At 34.7% G+C, this 23,330-nt stretch overlaps 1 protein-coding gene across 1 annotated transcript in view; it reads right to left on the minus strand.

The window, feature by feature from the left end:
* Window positions 1-4,225: 4,225 nt before the first annotated feature.
* The window catches only part of LOC140143772 (transient receptor potential cation channel subfamily M member-like 2), a 46,040-nt gene continuing 26,935 nt past the window's right edge, over window positions 4,226-23,330 (minus strand). Inside the window, exons 18-24 of the mRNA XM_072165585.1 lie at window positions 21,971-22,252; window positions 13,489-13,663; window positions 11,216-11,375; window positions 10,852-11,012; window positions 7,390-7,498; window positions 6,971-7,013; window positions 4,226-5,073 (exon numbers count right to left, since the gene is read on the minus strand). Coding sequence (XP_072021686.1) covers window positions 5,023-5,073; window positions 6,971-7,013; window positions 7,390-7,498; window positions 10,852-11,012; window positions 11,216-11,375; window positions 13,489-13,663; window positions 21,971-22,252 — 981 coding nt within the window. The 3' untranslated portion in view covers window positions 4,226-5,022. The remainder of the gene's footprint in view (window positions 5,074-6,970; window positions 7,014-7,389; window positions 7,499-10,851; window positions 11,013-11,215; window positions 11,376-13,488; window positions 13,664-21,970; window positions 22,253-23,330) is intronic.

A 23,330-nucleotide genomic window follows, 5' to 3' on the forward strand; every position in this document is an offset into this window, starting at 1 on the left:
TTGTATTCGTTCTCTCCGTGGCCCATCTGGTAAAGGCGGGCCTCGTTACAATCGGTACTGATCAGGGTAATACGCCCGATTGTTGGCAACACTTGACTGTTCTGTGAAAATGCTTCGACCAGCTATCTAGCGAGGACCAACGAGGACATGGTGGCTCAGTGGTTACGGCCTTCGACTCATATTCTGGGAGCTTGCTCGACATGCGTGAGTTCGAGCCCCTGTCCCACCACCGTGTTGCACCCTTGGGCAAGGCGCTTTGCCTCACCCCACCCAGGTATAATGGGAAGCTGTTAGGGGTATAGCCACGGTCGTTGTACTGATGACAAATTTCAAGTTCTAAAGCTTTTCCGTACGTGGCGTTTCTATATCATTGCAAGGAAAGCGGGGCGATGGCGGTATATCAGCACGAAGGAATGTCTGTAATTCCTTTCGCCCGGGCACAAAGAATTATCAAGTTCTAAAATGTATCATGACATAAAAACTCATGGAAAACGTAAAATTAGGCCCTATATGAAGATGCGATAAACACACGTGCAGATAGCGCGGTACAGGAGAAATCATACACGCGCCTTACATTGCGTACACGCTTAGTACGCTACATGGACGCAAATCGCGTGTTTCAGCTTGGCCAAAAAATACTTAATTTGCCTGTAGTTGTATCATTACTTATAAAATACAATACAAGATGATGTCAAAATAATTTCCCACTAAGAGTGACCCTGCGTGCCTTTAAGTCATGATGTATCTATAACATCTGTCCAATTTACATTAACAACATCAATATAATAAATTCGTTGAAATAATGTATTAATCGTTATCATATGAACGACCCCAAATGTAATGAAATCGTTATAATTATGTATTAATTGTAATTACTATGTGGAACAACACTAAATGTAATAAAATCATGATAATTACGTATTAACTGTAATCACCATATGATCAACACTAAATGTAATGACATCCTTATAAATATGTACTAACTGTAATCGCTTTGTGAACAAGAATAAATAAGATGAAAAAGTTTTTCCCCGGAGGAGTATACCCATATGGAGATTTGTAATAAGTGCCTCCCCGTACGTTGATTTGTATATAAGCTACTAGTACTATATAATGCAACTTTTTCATCTCATTTCCTTATATCTTGGACGTGTGCTTTGGTCTCAAGAAATTAAATGTTTTTGGAACGAAGGCTTGCCCTTGAAATCCCTATTCTAGTTATGATGAAACCGTATAAATAACGGGGTTATTCATTTATTTAATATATTTCGTCGGTAAATACGTTCAAATGTAAGTTTATCAAATCTGCATTAATGTAGTTCTATCAATTATTAGCAACCTTTATGCTATTTGTTTGAAAAGTTAGTAGCAGTGTACAGTGGTCCATCACCTGGCACAAATTATTTACTGTCAAACGCGCCGAGATTACGCGAAACCTTTATACATAAAACACACATATAAAACACAGACAGAAAAAAAGAAAGTCAAAATCTGAAATTATATACTGTGGCATTTTGGCGCCCTCTATCTGAAGTTTCCTACCATTTGACCATTTTATACTTTTTGCATGCTTCAAAGTACAAAACAAACAAACAAACAAACAAGCAAACATACAAAAAAAACTTTCAAGTCATATTTCATGTGATTTGTTAACGGAATCACTATTTTCACCCGTATACTATACATCCCACAGAATTACATTCCTACGCGAAAGCAAGAAAGATACGAGACAGATCAGCAAATGACTACATTTGTGTGTTTATTAATCTATGGTTACATTACTGTGACCCTTCAAACAAGGCTGACATTGCAATGCAGTCAAACAAAAGACCATATTTTGTTTTTATAGTGAATTGCGCGGAAAAACATTAATTTAGCGGAACAGATGAAATGGCGCGGATAAAGTAAAATTTCGCGGCGCGTCGCACGATTTATGCCACGAAAATCGTTGGACCCTGTCCATCACCAGAGTATTTGGACATTTTGTGTTCTTTTAATGGTCATGGGTCCAGTGCGATTTTTGAAACATATTCATTGATTAACCTTGTGAATTTTGTCAATCATTTTACTGATATTACAATTATAGTCACAATTCAGTTATTGAAATAAAGATCCCGCGTTTATTTACTAATCCTAAAGTAAGAGTCAAATTTCGCGCATAACATGTCATTTTCTGCGATCACAAATAATAGTATCAAAAGGTAAAATCCTATTGCAAACCATTGCGCATTATTGACCGAACATCAAAATTTTAAACTTTAAATTTAAAATGGTATATTTTGATTGCATTCTGGGTACATGGCTACTCATCATAAGCAATATACATAATTACAATCCAGTAGTTAAGACAAGAACCTCAATTCCGTGACCACTCTCTGGCTAGTAAGGTTTGACGATTGATTCGACTTCTATGGACCCTTTAGAAAAGAAATAGCCTCCATGTCCCTCGCGAAAATCCCGGCATTTTTCGCTAGAGGCCAAAATCCAAAATGGCCGCCGTCACCATTTTGAAAAAAAAAAAGTTTTGAACCAGAGCACCTATAATCATGCACAAAGACACTTTTTCGGGTATGTCGAGCACAAGGATTCCGATTCTGACATTAGTTTGACATTACGGCATCATTTTCATCCAGAAATCCAAGATGGTGGTCGGCACCATCTTGAAAATTTTAGTTTTGAACCAGAGGACCTAAAAATCGTGTACAAAGACACTTTTTTTGGATAAGTCGACCACAAAAATTTCAAATCTGACATTGTAAACTGTATAATTTACTTAATATGTCAACATCAAAAATCAAGTAAGGCCAATCATTTATTTACACCATCCAAACACCAGTTCTTCTGGTGAAGACATGTGGACTATATCGCAAATTCAAGATATGTAATGTTGAAGTCTATTTTATTTTGGATATCTACACCAGCAAGTATAAACTCTCATTCGAGTAATTTAGACACATTTAAAAAAATTCTATAATAATCTAAAACTAAATTACAAAAACATTATCATGATCTACACACTCTACTGCAAACAAAAAGTATGCGTACACTTCCTAATAATAACCCGAACTACCATGTAGTAATCAATAGATGGGTAATTTTGCTTTGCGTACTTTTATAACATTAGCAAAGTTTGCCTTTATTTCAAATTATATTAATTTGAATGAAAAAATAGAGCATTTTAAAAGTGACAAAAGTCTACATAGTGCTGATCTGTCAGACGTCTGCCACTTTTGACATGTTCTCCTTTTCCATTCAAATTGGTATAAATTGAGGGAATAAAACAGAATAGTGTCGAATAAGATATCAAAATGCGCAGAATGAAATGAACATAACCCATCTTTTGATTATTGTATGTGGTGATTTAGGTTTAGTGTCTTTCTTTTGGTTTACGCGTAATGATACATTTTGCGCACTGAATATAAAGCAACTTAGCCTGTATATGGAACGATGTTCCTTATAATGCCTAGAACAATGTCATAGTGCTTTAAAAATAAGCTTAAACCCTAGTAACTTACATTGCATGAAGAACTACTAAATTACATCAAATGGAATCATCATACTAAATAAAGTTAGCTTATGAAGTAAATTATACGATATTATACTATATTAGGTATATACCTAACATTAATATTATGAGTAACTGAATATATATACGGGCTCGAGATGGAACATCGATTTCATTGTGGTCATTATCTGTGTATATATGCACGGTTATATAATAAAGAGTTCTTTTAAAATATCTGGATATATCACAAACTGCATTAAAAGTATGTAAATGTACGCAAATTACAATGATACTGTTTTATGTAGTTCGAACATTGTGCAATATGGCAGAATCACTTATGAATTTGACCCGTTCAAAACATGTTAACTTTTAATATTAAGTCCACCTTGAAAAGTTAGACCCACTCTTGATTGCGGAAAATATTAATTTCGGGGAATATTCGCTGCCGTAGTGCAAGTTAGTAGAAATTGGTTACTGGTTCAAGCCTGGGCTCATACATCTGTTCCGAATTATGATATGCCATAGGTTTTCTGTTGTTATCTTTTCGATCAGTGGATCGTAACAAAGAAAGTGCGAGCCAGTTGACATAGCAATGGTAAAATTCTAATGTGCACTACGTCAGCGAATAACAAAATAAAATGTTTTGATATAAAATAAATCCTTTAGATGGAACTTACTGGCAATAAAGGAAACATTTCATTACTAGACCATTTCGGGGGGCGTATACTTAATGGTGTGTTTTGTATGCTGTGACAATCAAGCATAAAAACCAGTACAAAGTCTACGTAATATTCTATTATTTCTAATTATTAAGAATTTGAATAAAATAGTCAGATTAGCCTAGGTTATAACTGCAAATACGTGTGTTATATGACTATGATTAATTGAGTTACCGTCAACACAGTGATTCGGGGGCACTGTAACTTAAGTGCTTCGGAGCTTTTTGTTTCTCCAGTCTGTCCCTCATCTACGCCCCCTGGGCACTTTGATGTTTTGCAAAAGTTCTTTCTTCAAATCATATACTTTGAAAACTTGCTTGATTTTATAGTTGATAATTTCAGGCCTACAACATAAATCAAGAACCACAGTACCTACAAAAGTATCTGTGATATTTGAATTCTTCTACACACTCGCTATGAAACGATTAATGCAATGTTTGCCAAAGCTCACTACCATTTGCAAGCTGCTGTGAAATACCATATCGCAACAGTTTAAAATAGTTGCTATATAACCACAATATGATTGCCTGTTGAGACTCCTCGTGGCTTGATTGGTTGATTTAAGTCTACTGTGAAATTCTTGAACGTCCAAGATTACGTCATAGATGTCCACTATTGCATCTTGGACGTCCAAGATAGGCACGTGATGCAGTATTTTGCTTTAGTAAAACTACTTGCACTATAATCACACCGATTGTAAAAAAAAAAATGGTGTGTCAGTTACGTAATATAAATGTAGTCTCTATTAGTGGTCCCGAAGAAGCAATAACTATGTCGACTGACTTCACCCGATTCCAACTAATACCACCATGACAACGAGTTATCGTCTTTAGGTCCACTTTTTTGTAACTATAAAAAATACAGAAAATATTTCTGTTATAAAGATGTCCTTTTTTCGTAACTATACTGTTTTCACCACAATAGACAAGTCAATTTAAGAAAAAAATAATATGCGCACACAGACAAAATTGGAATACCAATGTTTTAGCTTGACTATAAACACCCTCCTGAATAAATAATCCAAAAAAGGACAGGGGAAATATGGTAATTCGCATATTTCCTAAATGGCTGCTAATGCAGGGCTCAAATTTCCAAAATTGGGCAAATATGGATACGAAAAACATCTAATTGTATTTCTCTTATTGTTAGGATTCAGAAAAAGTATAATTTGACCTATCTCCGATGTACAGTTATTGAGTTATAGACATACAGGTCAAAAGTCAAATTTTGATCTCCGGAATTGTCCATAGGGTAAACAAAGAATAGTTTGCTATATCTCAGTGTTTTGATTACCCGGATAACATCACAAAATAGTAACGAAAAACCATAGATATGGCAAAGTATTCTTTTAATGTTTGGTTTTTTAACCTAGCTGTGGACAATTATGGAGACCTAATTTTAACATTTGACCTTTATGCCCATAACTCAAGAACTGCACATCAGAGATATGTGAAACTATATTTTTTTCTGAATCCTAATAATGGGATGAATACAATTGCATGTTGTTAGGTTTTTAGCCATTTATGTTAGTGGGAATTTGGAAATAATACGAATTTTTTCCCATTATGTCCTTTTTGTCCTTTTTGGAGATGTTGAGTTACCCATTGCATTTGATGATAAATATTGTTTTCGAAAAAATGTTGCTACTATTTATTCAATCTTCGAATGGCTTAATGCAAATGTGCAAACAGAAGTTAAGGTAAGTAGCGCCATCAGTGTTCACATTGAGTTAAAAATTACAATAGTTCTACATGCCACTGCTATCGCCACCATAATTAAACAACAACCACCACCACGCAAGTAACCTGCTGACTTGCTTCCATGATGATTTAAGGGATCTGGAATGAGCGTTTTGAGCGTTTCGACAGTATTTTTTGTGGGACATGAGAGCACATCAGACATATCGAATTGCATTCTGAATACGAAGAATGTCTTTCTGATATCAAATAATGTTCATTTTTTGAAATTCACGATATAATACAAATCTTATGACAAATTATTAAAATTTGATATTTTTCACATTTTTGATATATAACAGTCCTCGAAGTAAATTTTATAAATCTAATGATATATTCTTAAAGTATATGTAGCTGGAACGAAAAGCCGACGATCAATTGAAATTTCGACCTTTCATATTGAAGATATGGATTTTTTTCCCAAAAAGACCTAATATTTTTGGTGTTTTGGGAAAAATCCATATCTTCAATACGAAAGGTCAAAGTTTTGATCCAAAAATTGATCGTTGGCTTTTCATCCCACCTAGATACACTTTAAGTATAAATCATCAGATTTATAAAGTTTACTTCGAGTATTGTTAAATATCAAAAATATCAATTTTTAATAATTTGCCATAAAATGTGTATTACATTGCTAATTTCAAAAAATCAATATTATTTGATATCAGAAGGACATTCTTCGTATTCAGAATGCAATTCGATATGTCTGATGTGCTCTAATGTCCCACAATAAAAACTTTCCAAACGTTCATACCCTTAAAATACATGCGATAATTAAACTCAGAATAATATTATGCAAATCTTGCATTCTCATTTCCCAAAGGACTGTCGCCGATGAGTACGACAGCATTCACCAATAACTTCTAGCAAAACAAAAAATATAACATAACATAACAACAAAATACCGCAACCCAAGCACCCTCTATTACACATGCAACAACGACCGACACTATCACCATTTACCACCACCACCAACACCACCATCACCATCCATTAAATCTCATACAAACCATGTTTTCGAGCTCTCTCAATCGAGCAAGAATCCTCTCACGACTGAAATATATTTGAAAAATATTATTTGTCAACTTTTCTTGAAGAAACAATAAGTTTCACTTCTTTCGAAACACATTGTCTACTTTTCTATCGATACAAAGCACCTTATCCCTGATCTGATTGCAAAATCATGGGTCTGCAATTTTGTATGAAAAAAGTGAGAAAAAAACACTATTGCTGATTTTTAAATGAGCAGCACTATGCATTCCTATTGTTAGGTCCAAAATATTCCACAATATTTATTAAAAGTATTTTGTTATCAGACATTATTTTTCACTATTTCCGATATTTATCTCCATTTGTTTGTACATGAAAGTGAAAGTTACATGTAGCAATTTGTGGAAATGAATTCTTTATTGTGTACACATAATCCTACCTGTCGTCTGCTTGCTCCAATTGTTTGCGACGTATAAAGTTATAGGCACATCGTTCTTCCATTTTGATCCGTTTCATATCCTGTTTAACAAGTTTGGCACTTGTTTTACCTGCATACCAAAATGCATATAACAATAAATCTAGTCAGTATTTCGGAGAGAGCAGCAGCGGTGACATCTCGACAGGATATTCGCTGGAAACAGAAAACTCTGAATGTCTTTGGCAACATATCTACAGGGTGCATGCATCTAAAAATGTTACAATTTTAGATATTCGTCGCGACTAGACAAATGGGATATCAAACACAGTTTTCGTTATTGGTATGTATCAGTCAATTTACTGGGGCATACCATAATCACCTGGTCCGATTTTGTTTACATTGTGCCATACGCAAGTTAGTCAGATAGGTTAAAGACCAATTTAATCTAAAACACCACTTTGGGCAAAGAGTAATATCATATTGATCCATTTTTGGATGAGACCCAAAATTACCAGCTTCTGGAAACCATAGAACAGAGGGGTCAAATGCAATTCAGCCACACAAACACCATAACAAAATAGAAGTGTATTTCTTATTTCTGGTAAGTATATAGCTAAACCTATTGTGAAGTACTTGTTTGGATTTATAAACAATACTTTTCCTGAATACTTATAACCTAATAAATGATAACGTTTGAAATTTGACATCGTGTCACCTTTGACCCCTCTAGTAATTGGGCTTCATAGGTCCATATTTTGGGGGCTATTCTGATATTATATAAATATATACAGTGTACCAACGAGTCTCCATATCCATTATGTCACACCATGCAAAGGATATCTACTTTATATAATGTAAATCATCATATATTATATATGCATAAATGGGTTGGGAGAAAATCCATTGTATTGAGTAATTATCCCGTTTTCAACAGACACGATTTGTGTAAACAAACATAGTCCATATATTTGTTAGTGAATTGGGTCGAATAGTCGTGAGTTTTGTTTTGTTTTTTGTTTAGTTTTTTCTTTTTTATGCATGCTACATTGACCGAACAACGGAGCTACCAATTTGTACTTTTAAGTACAATTTGTACTTTTAAGTACAAATTGGTTGTTAAAACAAACAGAAATAATCTTTAGGTACTTAGTCCGAAGTTATGTATGCTTCTGTGCGATATCAAAGGTGCGATATCAGTTCGGGGGCACTCATAATTCACGGACGTCTCGGATATCAAACACTCTTGAAGCGTCATGTCACATAACAGTATCATAATTCAGAGACGTCTAATAAATCACATACTCCCTAGTTTGAAAACCCAGTCGCAAACGATATTAGTAATTTTGGTGAACGTGCCAGCGCAGTGGGAATAATTTTGTGAATAGGCCTTATCAGGGTTGTAGCTAGCTCAAGTTGGGTGCCTGCTAATTTTACAATCCAATTCATGAATTAGAGGGTAGGCTCGGGTACTCTTGGGAATTTTCACGGCAGTGAAATGATGCCACTTGCACCCATATCTCATATGCACAGTTTATCCCTTACATATCCTGTGTCTTGAATAGCTACATAGCACACCACCCTGTGGTTAAGAGGCTAGGAAATAATTCCTAATATCTCATACCCTAGTTTGTATGCCTTTATCTAATCTTGCCCCACTGACAACTTACTATTTAACACTTAACCTGTCCAAGAGTCTGTCCAGCGTAGGAATTTTTTAGACTTTTTTAGAAACATGTTTGCAATTGGCTTATGGCCATCACAGACAAATACACATAACTGATTGGTTAATCAAAACTAGCAGGGGTTAGGTCAGGCCTCATCACAAAGTAAACATATCATTCTGTATTATAGAAAACTGTGTGGCAGGTGATTTACTTCAGATAAAGTTCAATATAACTACATTGCAGAAAACTAAGTCCATTATCTATAGTTAATTGAATGTTTATTGACTCTTGTAATAACCCATGTGTATAAACCTGTATAATATTGACAAAGACAAATATCACAGACCCTGACAAAAGCTAGCAAGAGTTAATAAAAATTCCTTTAAAACGGGAATGGGGCGCCCAATGTAAGCTTGGTCGTGATGTGGTGAATTTCATGGTGTTTAGATTTGGTATTATTATCTCTTGCAAACCCGGTGACACCTCATTATAGATTTTAGACCTGTCGATAGGTTGTAAGAGGTGATAGTCTTTTCCAGGCACGAATTGGGCCATATATAAAGAAAGTTTTGCTACTTTGCAACGCAATAAAAACCTAATTGCAAAATGAGATACTCTAGATGGCTCCCGAGGGGGCTTTCACTACATGGAACCTGAGGTCTTTAAAATATATTGTTTTCCAGAGTCAAGACGCAGGTATCATTATTAAGCCTCATATCACTTATTTATTGTCAAATAAGTGCAGAGTAGGTTAGATATGAATATTAAATGTTAGATCAAAGTAGCTCAAAGTACATGTACTATACACCTGATCCGTGAACTTGTCTGTTTAAAGACAAATTCTTGTTTTACTTCAAAACATTTGATTTTGGCCATTGCAATCTTAGTGTGTTCTATTTAGATTTGTTTTGATTTGTTTTGTTTTTTTTTTGATTTTTTTTTTGGAACATGTTTGTTGCATTTTTGCACAGGTAGATATTTGCTAAACATAGGAATGCTTATTCTATACACTCAGCTTCGTTCCGATGTGCTGCATCAAGTGCCCAGTTGTCAACAAATCAGAAACGTCCGCGAATTACGAGTGCCCTCGAACTGATATTATCGCCGTATTTTCACCGCATAACGGTTATGCGCGAACGCAGTCAGATCTCATTACCACAATCGGGTGATACTTCAACTGACCAATTAATCATAAGCTAATAAATATGAGACAATGCTCTTAAGCTTCACATCCTGTAGAAATCACCGAATGACCCGCTTTTTATTTTGCTCATTTTGCTCTTTCCTAATGACCCCCGTTTTTAAAATGCTTTCTCGCTGAATGACCACCATTTTTAGAAATAAACGCTCTCACTTAATGACAACCAGGTTCCCAAATAAATGCTCGAGCACTAAATAAACCCTATTTTCAGAAAAAAAAATGCTCTCACTGAATGACCCCATTTTCAAAAATATATGCTCTCATTGAAAGACCTCATTTTTAGGAATAAATGCTCTCACTGAATGCCCTAATTAAAAAAAATTAATGCTCTCACTGAATGACCCCCTATTCACACCCATATTTTATCATCATAACCCATTGACCCACTATTTTTTGTTCTCTCAGTGAAAGAACCTTTTTTCTTTATTTAGTCTGTCACCAAAAGACCCATACTTTTGGTATGCACATCCCCGTCACTTCCATATTCGAGTGCCCTCCCCGGGGTAGAAGTACTATCATGGTCCCTATTTATAGCTTAGTTATTGCTTATTTTAAAATAATCATTCTTATTACAACGCTTATTTTGTAAATATTATGCCTTAAATTAAATGCCCTTACCTGTTTTAAAAGAATACAAAGCGCACATGAGTCTACGCATGTGTGATATTATAATAAATGGAGGCGGCAGTCGAGGTCTATTGTAGTACTCTTCGGTGATGTTGAAGAACTGAAACGCCCAATGAAAATCAGCTCCGTTTTGAATATTTTCACATGCGATGCTATGCGTAGAAAGGTTAAGCAGCATTATTACCATCATTTTTAATATAGAAAATTCATCATTAAGACTCTAATTCCTGTACAATGACCCAATTAATTAAACTCCCAAATGCTACGACAAGGATTTTTAGGGTATTACCTTGAAAAAAATAAGTTGTTTTTAAAACTAAGTTTTGTTACACCCATGACAATAGCTTTAGCTTACCTAAATATAGCAATGAATATATTTAGCAGCAAAACGTTGCTCAAGATCATGTACATCACTAGAAAGAAGACTCCCCATCCAACGTTCTGCGGACATGCTTGTTTGTATCCGGTAGTCATCTCTGTCTTGTTGTTGGTACACATTCCACTGGTTTCGGTAGCTTCGTTTAAAAAGAGACAGTCATTATTCGTTGTGACTACGGCATATTGCCGAATTGAATCCAATTATAACCCGCCTGTATTGTTTTATTTTGTCACTAGAGGGTGTTGCGAGTCGTTGATATTACTCAAGCCCAAAAACCCTTTATCCCAGATTCACTTCAGAACATCAGAAGAATTGGTGGACGATGAACACAAAGGCGTTACCTTCATGCCATATATCAAAGGTGTATCAGACAAAATCTGTCGGTTTCTAAATCGAGCAGGGGTCAAAACATTCTACTCTAGGTCGGCCAAATTAAGAGACATCCTAAGCCACCCAAAAGATCCTCTGCCCAATGATCGTGCACCATGTGTGTACTCTATACCTTGCAGTTGTGGTGAGCAATACATAGGCCAAACCAGACGACCACTAAAAGTCAGAATATCTGAACACCGAAGAGCCACAAGACAAAAGAAAGAAGAAGGCTCGGCATTAGCTGATCATGCTTGCAAAGAAGGCCATGAACCTCTGTGGGATGAAACAACAAAACTGGCACAAGTTTCTCACTTGGGGATGAGGTTGACCCGTGAAGCGTTGGAAATCAGAGTTAATGAAACTTCTACTATCAATAGAAATGACGGCAAAGACATCAGTCGTATGTGGCGCTCTCTATTTTCAAACAACCAATCAAAGAGCCGCTAATCTTATCACATCGTATGTGGCGATCTCTATTTTCAAACAACCAATTACAGAGCCGCTAAAACGGTTCCTGGTAAGCCGTATACTTCTATTACAGTATATGCAGTCTACATGTTCTCTGTTGACAAGGGGCAGTCTTCATTGAACAGCTCTTCCTCAGAGCCAACAAACCTTTAATTTAGCAGATAGGTGAGGTCTGTTTGTTTTCTGTTGACAAGGGCAGTCTTCAGTGAACGGCTCTTTTCAGAGCCACCAAAACTTACAAAATCAGCAGATAGGCGAGATCTGCTTGTTTCTGTAGACAAGGGGCAGTCTTCAGCAAACGGCTCTTTTCAGAGCCACCGAAACTTACAAATTCAGCAGATAGGCGAGATCTGCTTGTTTCTGTAGACAAGGGGCAGTCTTCAGCAAACGGCTCTTTTCAGAGCCACCAAAACCTTTATATTAGCAGATAGGCGAGATCTGCTTGTTCTCTGTTGACAAGGGCAGTCTTCAGTGAACGACTCTTTTCAGAGTCATCAGTAGACAAGGGCGGTCTACATGTCTCATTCTTAGGTACTTTGTCCTGAAGAAGTCAGAGCTACTCCTGACGAAAGCTTGACAGTTCTAAACTTGTCCGACGGCGAACCCGCTAAAACACACTAATTGTTAAGTTAACAATATCTAAGTCTTTATTTGAAAGTAAAATATGATTGGTATAATATTATGACAACAAATGAACAATACAAAAAAATCACACAAGCACAATTTTAACTACCCAGTAGCTAACCAGCAGTCTTCTTTTAGGTGATCATAAATTTCTTGCAATCTTCTGGAAGGCTGATGTATATATCCTGATTCAGTGTCCAGCGAAAATCACTGCTCAGCGAAATCCACTAAACACTTTCATTTATAATCACATGCATAAAATCTTTTGCGTATAAAATCCTCGCTCAGAAATGGTGATGCTTTCTCTACACTTAAACTCGAGAGAATGATTTCAATCTATTCAAGCAGATTAATCCACATACCTTGGCGCAACCAACGTTGCGGTCAGTCCACTGACCTTTAGCTGACCTTTAGTACATTTCATATTCAATCTATAAAAATATGAACACATTACTGTTTCATAACGTTTCGGCTTTGAAGTACAAACTCAAATTATACAAAGTCAAAATGAGGTTTTTAACGGGTTCACTCGTTTGAAACCCTCGGTGGAAATTGAGGGTTCTATAATGGAAAACTGTCGCAAAAGCCTATCGTGCATTTTGCATGACATAATTAGTTTATGCACGACTTCAAACTCAATCGCTGGTTGCCCGACGGTTCCTCCAGGTTCCCTCCGGTTGGAATCGATTTCTGCTCTTCTAAGCAATGGAACGTGATTCAACTGCCATGAACCGCTGGTCAACCGGCGGTCTAGTTTTGAAGCCGCCCATTAGAATAATACGAACCTGTCAGATCGTCCAAGAAGAGATTACCATAGATTTGGAAAAGTGGTCGAAAAAATATTCCTTTAGCAACTTCCACCGAATCAGACAGATGAGGAAACAATATTGCGTGAACAGCCGTGCCGTATCCAATGAGAACAATCAAAAGTATGAGCACCATAGCCTTGAAGTCAATCAACTATATGAAACAAAACATGGGTGATTGGCATAAGGAAGTGAGTGCTAAATTACACATTTCAACGATTATCTGTCTACACTGTAAAAATCAGTGACGTGTGACGCGTTTAGAAACTAATATGTGACATGTGACGTGTTTATAATCTGAACACAGTATTTAGCTGGGAAACTAAGTAAACTGGTAAACACATAAATAAAGATTGATATGCTAAACATAGTGTTTAAAATAGGTGACATGTGCCGCGTTTAGCTGGGAATCTAGCTGTGTTTAGCTGGGTGATCAGGCTGTTTATAGCTAAAAGACGTGTTTCTACATCACCGGGAAAAATCTACCCTGAAATTACACCTTTCAGAGGGTAGTTGTTCCAGTTGTAGCTCAGGTGAATAACTACTTTGTTGGTGAATGCTACTAGGTGAATTGCTGCTAAGGTAACTGTAAATAAACATGTTCTGCATGGCAAGACTTTTCATCAATAAGCTTAAAGAAGCCTGATGTATTATGCAACCTTTTCTTGATAGCCCGGGCTACATGTACGTATTCTAATTTTTCATTCGCCAAAGACATACAGGGCCAAGTCAAGGAAGCTACCATCAACTACTGACTATCTACCCTAGTCCCCCGGTGCTGAAATCTGAAATGGAAGTTGGCATTAATAACGGTGCACTTTTATCAAAATTGACATTGCCTTTAGGAACTTAGATGACTTGTCCGATGATAGTTTAGAAACCCAATGGTTTGAGCTTTTCTTACCAACAACCAAACCAAGGTCATTCCAATCGGATTGAGTGACTATTTTATAATGTTTTGCACAAGAAAAACAGTCAAAGGTCAGGTCAACAAGCACAACTTTATTGAAATCAGATCACAGAAAACTTATGATGCTGTTTCATTCATCTCAGAACTGTAACTGTAAATTGGCAAGACATTTCATTTATTAGTAATGTTTTTTCCAAGTTTAGACAAAGTTGCTAAATGTCAATTTGTTCACAACATCAGTTTTGTCAGATTATAGTTTTCCTTTTCAAATTTTTCTCTCACATCTTGGTCAGGTAATTTGAAAAATAGTTTCAGAAATTAACAGGTTTAATATAACTGATGAATAATTTATGAATATCATCAATCATCCAGGTAGATCAAATAGATCAAAATGTGAGGTCACACGGTACCATCAGGAAGATCCCGCAACGACTCACGTGTGACGTCACATCTACCATCGTGACGTCACAGGTCAAGAACACAGAGCCAATTCAAGATCAGTCGGCCTGATGATGCGTCATGGATATTCATTCGTATTCATCGGTAACTCTAGCTGGCGCGACATCTATCTCATTTTGATAGTCAAACACCAATCAATAATCCTATTGTTGAAGAGGATAATAAGCTTCTACCTTAGGTGGCAATAGAATTTTTAATAGCTCTGGTCTTTGTTTGCTTTGGCTAAATCCTGTTAAAGTGGTGGGTTACCAGGCATTGTATTTTGCATAGGTTTGTATAACCAACAATTAAGAGGAACTATCTGTTATTTTTGAGAATAAAGTTGCCACGGTCAAAAAATAGATTTCTTTATACTTTCATATTTGATGGACCTTGACCTCAAACTAACACACATGGGATAAATTTCGGAAAAATATCCCCGTTGCCATGGTAACAGGCAAATTTCAATTTTAGGCCTATTTTCACAATTTTTGCATTTTTCAGCAGTCAAATTGTCAAGTTTTGAAGCCAGTGTTACTAATATACACAGTAAATATAAATTGTTTTCTTTATAAGGTATGAATAGGCCAAACCTTAGATGCCGCAATGAAAGTATAAAAATAATCACAAGATGTCAGGGTGGGTTATACCATTTATTTGAAATAGGGGTGTTTTTCAATTTTTTCAAAGTATGAAAATATACCAACTTTGTATACCTCATAAACCATATGGTAGTGCTCCGATTTCAACATCGACCACAGCATGTTGAGATGATACATGGGTCTTATGAAAAAAATACATTTGAGCTTGGGGAAAACATATCTGTATATACAGTGTTGCCAGACATTTTCCTATTTTTCGAAATTCAACACAAATCTCACCTTAAGTTAAATGATGTGAAAATGAAACATGATCCTTTCAAGTAACATTTATTAGAAAGAGAAATTTTATTCATATCAAATTTGATCATTTATAATGGTCAGTGTTGTTCTAAACCACATGGGTGTTGCCATAATTGGGGTTTAATTGTGATTTGTGGATATTTTCAATTTTTTACAAGTCATAAAAATACCAAAATGCATTTCTATAATAAAAAAAGAAACATCGACCTCATCATGTTGAGATGATATATTGGCCTTATGAAAATGTTATTTTGATCTGAGGGGGCGGGGTAAGACTTTAAGAGTTTATACAGTGTTGCCAGATAAACCACATTGGTGTTGCCATAATTGGGGTTTAATTGTGAGGTGTGGATATTTTCAACTTTTTACAAGTCATAAAAATACCAAAATGCATTTCTATAAAAAAGAAAGAAACATTTACCTCGTCATGTTGAGATGATACATTGGCCTTATGAAAAGTTATTTTGATCGGGGGGTAAAACATCAGTTTATACAGTGTTGCCAGATATTTTCCTTTTTTTCAAAATTCAACACAAGTCTCGTCCTAAGTTAAAAGATATGAAAATGAAACTTCACCTTCATACGGAACATATCTTTTTAGAAAGAAAGTTAATTTCATATTCAATTTGATCATCTGGGATGGTCAGTGTTATTCTAAGCCATATGGGTGTTGCCATAGCTGGCGTTTAATATGACAATTTAGATATTTCCAGCTTTTTACAAGTCTTAAAAATAGTATACATCCTTTAAATTATTGTGTAATGAACGCAATATTAAGGGGGTACTACACCCCTGGCCAATTTTGTGCCTATTTTTTTCATTTTTCTCAAAAATTATAGTGCATTGGTGACAAGTAAGATATGTATATTATAGGGGCAAGAACTACAACTACTGCACTGAAAATTCAGCAACTCCAGGCAAGTAGTTATTGATTTATTGATCAAATATTGGTTTTCCCTCTTTTTTGACTGTAACTCCACAACTGTTGTCTGAGCTGAAATAAAATTTTCAGCGCAGTAGTTGTAGTCTTTGCCCCTATAATATGCATATCTTACTTGTCACCAATGTGCTATAATTTTTGAGAAAAATGCAAAAATAGGCACAGAATTGGCCAATGGTGTAGTACCCCCTTAAGGTTTTAAAATGACACCTTATTAAAGTTATACCTATAGTATTCTATATCACAAAAAACACTTTTGCCTTAATGCACCCAATTTGGCGTATTGTCTCCACTGCAAACCCACCAATCGACGTATACCAAAATTGCTAAGGTACCCCCAAAACCGTGGCACATCCCTGTATACCTTTAACCAGGGAGAACCCCCTCCGGGGTCATGTCATAGGTATACTGTGCCCAATAGTCCTCTTTTTCTACTTGAAACGGATATTTCCTCAGACAACTTTTATCAACATTTGATGATTTTTTATTTTGTTTTAACCCTGCAAGTATCTGCAAAAGTGTTCATATAAATCTCCTTCAGTCTTGAAAGCTTAATTTTAGTTAGCTGCTTCCTTTTTACAAGCTCATACAAATTCATGTCATCAATGAGCAGGGGATGCTTGAATGACAGAGAATTAGCAACAATATCATGCAACATTTCAATGGTCATTTCTTCTTCAGCATGACTTTAAATATCATACTTTCGACTCTCCTGCGAGCTCCTCACGGAAAAAGTAACTGGACATTAATTTGTCTGACTGTGAAAAGGTTCTGTGCATCATTGTCTTTGACTATTCTCATATCTTTCGAGATATTTGCTGGATCTATATAGTTTTTCCCCATTTCTTCCCCCATATCTTTTTTGCAAGTATAGTTGGGATGTGTGCTTTAATATTATGGGGTAGGCGTAATTTAAACATTATCTTACTCTTATATGCATCTTTTTGCAATGTAACAATCTTACGTTATTTTAATTTATTTTAGCCTAGTTGGTATGTGTATATTAATAAAAAAAATTATGGCTTTTATATATGTTTTAAAGTATACATGTTTGATGTTTTCTGTGTTGTATTTTAAGGGGTTGGTCACCCACCTTTGCACAGTATTTTTGTCGGACCTGAGAGCACATCAGACATACCAAATTGCATTTTGAATACGAGGAATGTCCTTCTGATATAAAATAATTTTGATTTTTTTTAAATTCGCGATACAATAAAAATTTTAGGGTAAATTATGTATATTGATTTTTTTTTAAATTGTTGACATATTACAGTCCTCAAAGTTAACTTAATAAATCTAATGACGTGTACTTAAAGTGTATGTAGCTGGGATGAAAAGCCGACCACTAATCAATTAATTAATGTTAATTGAAAAAATTGACCTTTTATAGTGAAGATATTAATTTTCCCCAAAAACCCTACATTTTTAGGTGTGTTGGTGAAAAAATCTATATTTTCAATACGAAAGGTCAAATTTCCATATGGACGGCTTTTCATTCCAGCTACATACACTTTAAGTACATATTACTAGATTTATACAATTTATACAAAAATATGTGAAAACGTCGCTATTTGAACCCTTATGACTTATAAAAAATATCCACATCTCACTATTAAACCCTAATTATGGCAACACCCGTGTGGTTTGGAACAACACTGACCATCTATACAACTGATCAAATTTAATATGAAAGTAAATTTCATATAAATAAACTTTCCTTGTGAAGGTGAAGTTTCATTTTCGCATCATTTAACTTAATGTGAGACTTGTGTTAAATTTCGAAAAAAATAGGAAAATATCTGGCAACACTCTATAAACATATGTTTTCCCCAAGCTTACGTGTAAATTTTTCATAAGACCAAATATGTATCATTTCAACATGGTGAAGTTGATGTTTCACTTTCACATATTTTTTTAAGGAATGCATACCATGGTATTTTGGTATTTTTAAAACTTGTAAAAAGTTCACAACAACCACATCTCGCTATTTAACCCTAAGTATGACAACACCCATGTGGTTTGGAACAACACTGACCATTTATACAACTGATCAAATTTAATATGGAAGTAAATTTCTTTCTAATAAACTTTCATTTTCAACCTAAGGTGAAACTAGTGCTGAATTTCGAAAAAATAGGAAAATATCTGGCAACACTATATAAACAGATGTTTTTCCCAAGCTCAAATGTAAATTTTTCATAAGACCGGTGTATCATCATTTTCACATCTTTATTTTAGGAATGCATGCCATTGTATTTTGGCATTTTTAAGTCTGAAAAATAGCTGAAAAAGCTGAAAAAAAGCTGAAAAAGCTCAACATACGTTGAATTTTGAATACATGTGATAATATCTGGCAATACTGTATAGAAGGAAATATTTTCCGAACTCAAATTTAAAATTTAAATTCACATACTAAGTGTTCTTAGGTTAAATTTAACCTTAATATTGCGTTCATTCCACAATAATGTTAAGGATGTGTACTATTTTTAAGACTTGTAAAAAGCTGGAAGTATCTAAATGATCATATTAAACGCCAGCTATGGCAACACCCATATGGCTTAGAATAACACTGACCATCCCAGATGATCAAATTGAATATGAAATTAACTTTCTTTCTAAAAAGATATGTTCCGTATGAAGGTGAAGTTTCATTTTCATATCTTTTAACTTAGGGCGAGACTTGTGTTAAATGTTGAAAAAATAGGAAAATACCTGGCAACACTGTATAAACTGATGTTTTACCCCCCCCCCCCCCGATCAAAATAACTTTTTCATAAGGCCAATGTATCATCTCAACATGACGAGGTCGATGTTTCTTTCTTTATTATAGAAATGCATTTTGGTATTTTATGACTTGTAAAAAGTTGAAAATATCCAAAATCACAATTAAACCCCAATTATGGCAACACCCATGTGGTTTAGAACAACACTGACCATTATAACTGATCAAATTTGATATGAATAAAAACTCTCTTTCTAATAAATGTTCCTTGAAAGGATGATGTTTCATTTTCACATCATTTAACTTAAGGTGAGATTTTTGTTGAATTTCGAAAAATAGGAAAATGTCTGGCAACACTGTATATACAGATGTGTTTTCCCCAAGCTCAAATGTAACTTTTTCATAAGACCAATGTATCATCTCAACATGCTGTGGTCGATGTTGAAATAGGAGCACTACCATATGGTTTATGAGCTATACAAAGTTGGTATATTTTCATACTTTAAAAAATTGAAAAACACCCCTATTTCAAATAAATGGTATATCCCACCCTGACATCTGGTGATTATTTTTATACCTTCAATGCGGCATCTAAGGTTTGACCTATTCATACCTTATAAAGAAAACAGTATACATATATTGTGTATATTAGTAACACTGGCTTCAAAACTTGACAAATTGACTGCTGAAAAATGCAAAAATTGCGAAAATAGGCCTAAAATGAAAATTTGGCTGTTACCATGGCAACGGGGGGATATTTTTCCCAAATTTATTTCATGTGTGTTTGTTTCAGGTCAAGGTGCATCAAATATGAAAGTTTAAAGAAAATCCATTTTTTGACCGTGGCAAACATTTTAAAAAAATTCTCCAAAATAACAGATAATGCCTCTTAACAATGAGAGGGCTTTCTTGAACCTTGTTGACTTGGGGATGATTTGATATGACCCCCAATTATGACTGTTTGATATTTATTGCCAGCAATGTGGAAAAAGAGACACATGTAGAATCGAAAAAAGAAAAAATCTACAATTTTGTTGAAGGAGCAAAGTTCAACAAACCATAACCCCGCTTCTGGATATCGTTTGAAGTCAAATAATATACAATTTTAAAGCTTATGATGTATATATTCTAAATACGAAATAAAACAAATTTGACCGGGGAGGAATTTAGGGCTCATTTGCCGTGTACGGTCACATATTGCATTTTGCTTGAAATTCTAACTATTCTGATATTTTCATGAGCATGTTTGTGGATATTCAATTATGCATGTTAGCATATTTATGTCAGATAAATTGTAAGGATAGTGGCATAGTGTTCCTTATTTAATGACATTCATATTTGATACATTGTATCAAATTGTTACCACTGTTTTATGGTAGAAATTCTGAAAACAAATGTGCTAAAAGATGGAAATGGTTGAAGGAAGTAATATGTTTTCTAAAATTTGGTTAAGTATCAAAATGACAAAGAAAACGTAAGTTTTTGTATGTTTGTATACAACAATTGTAGCACTAGGCAGTGCATTAATGACATGATCATATTTTACGAAAAATGGTGTAGGAATGAAAATCTATCATGTTTTGGTTGAAATCACATTAAACATGTCACATGTTCAAGATTAGGTATGTGATTGAACATCCTAAACACTTCTTGGCTAAACACATTGTCCTAAACATGTCATGTGTTGAACAGCATGTTTAGAAACTAAACACTATAGTGTCCAGGTCAACTAAACTTTATAGTGTTTAGTTTCTAAACATGGTGTTGCCTGCGGTAGAAACTAAACGTGTCACAGTGTGTAATAAGTGTTAACGATAATTAAACATATCACAGTGTTTAGTTTCTAAATGTTGCGACATATTTAGTTTTTACAGCAGTCAACATCATGTTTAGAAACTATAGTGTTTAGTTGACCTGGACACTATAGTGTTTAGTTTCTAAACATGGTGTTGACTGTTATAGAAACTAAACATTTGACATGTTTAGAAAATTAATGAATAAGACCAAAATTAATGCACTGATACACAGGTAAAGAAGAATCATGCATCGCACACTAGCACGTTTGAAACATTTGGCATTAATTACAATGGAAACGTAACATGCATACACTGCAAAATTCAAGCGTTTAGATTCTAAACACCTTTATGTAACACTTATGAAACGTGTTAACCCTTTCACGCACCGTGTTCTTGTAATCCCTTTAGATGTAAAATAACACAATATACATTTTTGTATGAATTTAATTCGTGGATGAAAGGGTTAATGCTCTGACTGATTATCGCGTAAAAAGAACTAGGTCCCGCGTTGCTACACAGCTTTACCCGCGAATGAGGTGCCGATGTGATGATGACGTGATTTAATTAGCCAATCAGAACCAAACTTCCGTATACACCATAAATTGGCAGACCGCAGAAGTTCTCTGCTGAAACCTATAATACTTTTTTTTTCTTCTTTAAAATTAAATAAAGTACTGATAACAACATGCATGTTCTGTTAGCTTCTGGTAATCAGTACAAATTTCAGATAAGAAGTAAATGCAATGGAATTACCGTTTTGAATATCATCAGCACTTTTGGCCCAATGTTTTTAATTACTGTCAAGATACGAAGAAACCGTAAGTAGAAGACAACCAGACTGAATGCAAGAAATATCCGGGCAGCATTTGGATCTGATCTTGCCATCTGCCCTATGATAAACAGCGACAACATGACTATATCAATGTAGTTCCACATATTGGAAAAGTAGAGTTTTAACTGGTCCAACAGTTGTGTCTTCAACGTCAGTCTAGTCACAGGACGCTCTCCAAAAGCATCAAATGGTTGTGGCAATGCCTACAATTAAACATAAATAGTACAAATTCAAGCGTTTAGATTCTAAACACCATATTGTAACACTTATGAAACATGTCACAGTATCTATTTTTCTAAACATGTCACAGTGTGCAGTTTCTATAATAGTCAACACCATGTTTAGAAACTAAACACTATAGTCTCCAGGTCAACTAAGCATTATAGTGACCAGGTCAACTAAACACTATAGTGTTTAATTTGTAAACATCTTGTTGACTGATGTAGAAACTAAACATGTCACAGCATTTAGAAACTAAACACTGTGACATGTTTAACTAACTGTAACACTTATTACATACTAAATGGTGTTAAAACTGAACACAAAAGTGTTTAGGATTTTCAATCACATACTTAATCTTGAACATGTGACATGTTTAATGTGATTTCAACCAAAATATAATAGATTTTTATTCCTACACCATTTTTCGTAAAATATGATCATGTCATCAATGCACTGCCTAGTGCTAAAATTGTTGTATACAAACATACACAAGACTTACATTTTCTTTGTCATTTTATTAATTAACCATATTTCCTTCAACCATTTTCATGTTTTAGCACATTTTTTTCAGATTTTTTTTTACCATAAAACAGTGGTAAACACATTTTTATAATGCATCAGATATGAATGTAATTAAATAAGGAACACTATGCCACTACGCGGTATCCTTACAATGTATATGACATAAATATGCTAATTACTATCCATAATTTAAATACCCACAAACATGCTTATGAAAATACTAGAATAGTCAAAATTTCAAGCAAAATTCACAAAATCAATTTTAGGCCAGGTGACCTCAAATTTTTTAATTTTGCAGGAGTAAATGAAATAGGTAAATCAGTTATATCAAACCTGTTAATTTCTGAAACTATTTTAAGGCTACCTTTAATCCTAAAAAGAGAAATGACTTAAATGTTGTAAATAAAAAGAAAGCCAGAAACATCAAAGTAAGAAAGTAATAAACATAATTAAACAAAAAGGCGTAATAACCAAGAAAAAGTAAGTAATCGCAAGTATAGAAAAAAAAGTCCATTCCGCATCCATTTTACCCACAAA

Source organism: Amphiura filiformis, unplaced genomic scaffold, assembly GCF_039555335.1.
Source record: "Amphiura filiformis unplaced genomic scaffold, Afil_fr2py scaffold_28, whole genome shotgun sequence".
In the NCBI taxonomy this organism is placed as follows: Eukaryota; Metazoa; Echinodermata; class Ophiuroidea; order Amphilepidida; family Amphiuridae; genus Amphiura; species Amphiura filiformis.